Raw genomic sequence first — 4,198 nt, 5'->3', positions numbered from 1 at the left:
TCCGAGTCTAGACTGAGGACGGAGCCATTTCCTCTCCAGGCGAATGGGCGCTGAGCGCAAGCTCGATAACCGAACAGAGCAGCTTGGAGCTGCCGCTGACAATGGCTGCTAAGGCTCCAGCTGTCGGGTCGCATGCCGTAGCTGGATGTAGGTGCCCCGGGCGGCAGCAGCTGTCTCTGTCAAGGGCAGTGCCTGCCTCTCCGAACTTAGCGCTCCGTAGCAAGCAGGCGAGAGGGCGCTGCCTCTGCAGGCAGCCCGCTGCTTCGCAAATTCCCTGAGGAGGAATGAGCGTGGAGCGGGCACAGCCACGCGCGCGCGCGTGCATGTGCGCGTGTGTGTGTGCGTACATGTGTGTGTGTGAGAGTGTGCGTGTGTGCGTGTGTGTGTGCGTGCGTGTGTGTGTGCGTGCGTGTGTGTGATCTCAGCTTCCGTTAGGTGACTCGGGGTGAGGGGAATGGATGCCCCGACCATCTTCCCCTTTTCCTCACTAATTCCTTATTCATTCATTCAGGCCCTGGAATGTTTTTCCTACTGAAAAGGCTTTTTGTTAAATTGGTGTCCAAGTCCCTCTGCTTTTGGTTTATAAAACAAATACATGAAATAAACGTGTAAAGAAAGCATAAGTAATAGAAGCCATCGGACTAGGACCGAAGACTGACAAAATGTGGTAATTAAAACAGCAAAGGCTGGCCCCAGGTTTCCGTGAACCAGCAGAATTTCAGTTGGGATTACAGAAAGACGTGTATTGCATGCAGGAAACGACATGGCCAAAAAATATGAATGAGAAAAGTCGAGAGAGACAGTTTAATGAAATCTGCGCAGTATTAATGCAAATGCAGTCTTCTGGGGAGATAGACCCTCTGCCCCCGGAATATCTGCTGTGCTTTCGAACCCCCTTCATGGTACTCGCCCTGCTCTGCTTCACGTGGGCGTGTTCCTTCTGCCCCCGTTCATGTACCTGGCTCGATTTCAGCCTCGTCTCACGTGTGTGCCCGCGCGACCTAGAGTGTCACGTGTGTGCCCGCACGACCTAGAGTGTTGAATCTTTCATCATCACCCGGTTCCTTCTTGGAAGTTCAGGCGGGACCCCGTGAGAACCGGGCAGTGCAGGCCCGCGTGTGGGTGTGTGCGTGTGGCTGCCCGTGTTTGAGTTCGTATGTGGACATGAGTGTGTATACGTTTGCTAAAACGTGTGTGAATTTGCATGCATGTGCGTGCGATCAGGTCATTACGTGCGTGTGTAAATGGTTAGGTGTGAATACAGCATTGGAGCATGGCGTCCACATGTGTGTATCTGTGCATGTGAGTGTGTTCTTAAGTGTGAATGAATGTGTAAACAGGAATTAGGGTCCCAGACACGGAGCTTGTGTGAGCCAGGGTAGCTTTGCGTCGTCTCTGCGCGCAGCGTGGGTCTCCACCGCGACGGTGTGTGTTCTTCTCACAGGTGAGCGAGGAGCCAAAGGTGACCCAGGTACGCCTGGTGTTGGCCTCCGAGGCGACGTGGGCCCCCCCGGAAACCCAGGTAGGAAGGACGCCTGGAGTCTCGGGGGGAGGTGGCTGTCCCCCTGGAACGAGCAGCACCCAGCAGCTCCCCGCCTGCGTCACCACAGCCCCCAGGCACGGCTGGGGACACAGGGTTACGTTGAACACGGGGAGACTGCAGCGCTGCTTGGGTTTCGTTACATCTTCCTAGACTTACTCAGAACACTGTAGTACATGCCCCGAGCTCCTGAGGTACAGCCCACGAATTAAAAACCCCACGAAATGGTCTTGAAGAAAACGAGTCTGGACTTGGATAAGCCTGGGCAGCGCTGGGGACCCCGTCCCCCTTTCGGGCGTGCCTCACGCCCATCCATTTCTGACACGTGCTCGGGACCCCTGCAGGAGAACAGTGTTCATTTCGCTTAAGCCAGCCTCTTCCAAACTCACTTGAATGCGGAGCGCGCTTTCTTTCCCTCTGTCCGTTCAGACCCCATCGCTGTTTCTCAGAAGGTATTTTGGGGAATGCCAGGCAGGTGGCAGGGCGGCCAGCAGTCCTGGCTTGTCCAGGGCTAGCCTGTTTTAAAACCCAGATAAGTCGGTCATCCTGCCTAGTGGCCGTGTTCCAGAATGAGGCCGCCGTGTTCCAGAATGAGGTGTAGAAGTGGAAGGCGGAAGGCATTAGACTGAGTTATCAAACTCCTTCTTCTCGAGGTCTCCATTTTTATTGACTTCTAGTTTGGGTGATGACCCGAGGTCCTTTCTGAACGTCAGACCCCGCTCTCACGGGCGGAAGCCTAGATTTACTTCACAGAAGGTTTTCAGATGTTTGTTTTTTCGTTTTCTTACCACGGGCTGGACGTTTCTGAGGTTTTAAATTGAAACCGAATATTAGACCTAGACGTAATTGTAACTTTAGTACTTATTTTTTCTTGATTATCCGAATGTCCTACAGTGGGCATGGATTGCTCTTCTCACTGAGGATGATGACTAGAAATGTATTATGGATATTTATTTTAGACATCTCACCTACTTCCCAATAGCTTATAATGTTAATATTTTTAAAATAAGGCAATTCCAAATAAAGATCAACAGGCATCTCAGAAACCGTTTAGAGGGGGAAGTAATTGTTCCGATTCGAGGTCGGGGTAACGCCTGTGCTTTGTTGGTTCCCGGCTGAAGGAACGAGGAACAGACGTGGTCTCGGCAGGGGCTGTGGGTGAGACGACCACCTCCCCAGCATCCAGGGCCTCCAGAACTCGTGAAGTGTCTAGAGAGCTTTTTAATGGGAGACTCTACCTTTTGTTTATCTCATAAGGGGGCTCAGATTTTCCAACGTGATTATTAAGACTTAAAAAGGAGCATCATTGTTGGGGTCGCCTACGTCGCTTAGCCCTGAGCTTCCTGGTTGCCACAGCAGAAAGGGAGCTCGAGTGATTATAGGTTACACGATGCAGCTCAGTAAACGGGGGCATGGGGCGTGTCCAGAGTAATGTTTCCTGAGTCCATCTGGTCTGGCAGCTGCTTACATTCAATTTCCACCGTCTTTGACCACGATGTGCGGAATAGGCTAATGTAGTCCAAGGACGCGATTCACGCTCAGCGTCTAGAGGAATGTTGGGAATTGCAGACTATTTGGGAAGGTTGGCTACTGGATAATGGATGTCGCCAGGTAGCTCTGCGCACACGGGACCTGGGGCTGGGGGTAGTGGCGAGTGCTCGGCGCCCCCCTCCCAATGCAGACGCGTCTCCTGGAGCCGCGTCAGAGCCCGGAGGGCCCGGTTTCTGTCCATCTCACGACGGGGCGCGTGCTCCCTGCCTGGCCTTGACCAGGCTTTGTTTGCGACTCTCAATGGCCCCCCGATTACTGCCCCGGTCCAGACGGCCAAGGCAAGCCCTGCTCCTGCGTTTCGAGGTGCCTCGCTTCCCGGTGTCCACGTGGCCTGGCCGTGGGACGTTCTCTCTGAGGAGGCCGCGAGCCCTCGGCGTGCTGGGTGGGAGCAGCGAGACCCGGGCTCACGCACGGCAGGAGCCTGAACCACCTGTTTCTTTTGCTTCTCGGCCAGGGCCACCCGGGGAACCGGGCTATGCTAAAGACGGGCTCCCCGGGACCCCCGGCCCGCAAGGGGAGACCGGACCAGCTGGACACCCCGGGCCCTCCGGCCCGCCCGGCCCACCTGGCCAGTGCGACCCCTCCCAGTGTGCCTACTTCGCCAGCCTTGCTGCCCGCCCAGGGAACGTGAAGGGCCCCTGAAGATTCTGGAATGCCAGGGCACTGCAGTGCATTTCTGAAACTGGAACCGGAGCCCCAGGAAGCTGGCGGTCCTGGACGTTTCTGCCACGTTTTTTTCATTTTTTTCTTTTTTTTTTCTTTCATCATTTGTTTTGTTTCGTTTTCTTGAGAGACCTCAACGTTATTAAAACCAACAGATGCTGCCGGTCGGTCAGATTGTTATTAATATTATTATTATCATTATTATTATTATTTCACGTGGTAATGCTTTGAGTTTTTTCCCCTCTGCTCTGAGGTTGGGGAAACTCCATCTGTGGGGACAGTGATTGCTTCTTGGCTCTGCCGACAGCCCACCTGGCACGTGGGCCCATTGGAAGGGACCATGGTGCCACGAAACGCAGACTGGACACCAGCCGACCTGACCTCTCCCCTCAGAAGGAACCCTTGAGAAAACGAGTCAGCGGCTTCTGTCCTCGGTCGGGCCCA

The 4,198-nt window shown here is 54.2% G+C and overlaps 1 protein-coding gene across 1 annotated transcript in view; it reads left to right on the top strand.

Annotated features, from left to right (window-relative positions):
- The window catches only part of COL22A1 (collagen type XXII alpha 1 chain), a 189,162-nt gene extending 185,429 nt beyond the window's left edge, over positions 1-3,733 (top strand). The window contains exons 63-64 of the mRNA XM_006912934.3: positions 1,445-1,522; positions 3,546-3,733. Of these exons, the coding sequence (XP_006912996.3) occupies positions 1,445-1,522; positions 3,546-3,733 (266 nt within the window). The remainder of the gene's footprint in view (positions 1-1,444; positions 1,523-3,545) is intronic.
- Positions 3,734-4,198: the final 465 nt, after the last annotated feature.

The sequence above is a fragment of the Pteropus alecto genome, unplaced genomic scaffold, assembly GCF_000325575.1.
Source record: "Pteropus alecto unplaced genomic scaffold, ASM32557v1 scaffold105, whole genome shotgun sequence".
Taxonomy (NCBI): domain Eukaryota; kingdom Metazoa; phylum Chordata; class Mammalia; order Chiroptera; family Pteropodidae; genus Pteropus; species Pteropus alecto.
This window is presented reverse-complemented; position numbering and strand designations above follow the sequence as displayed.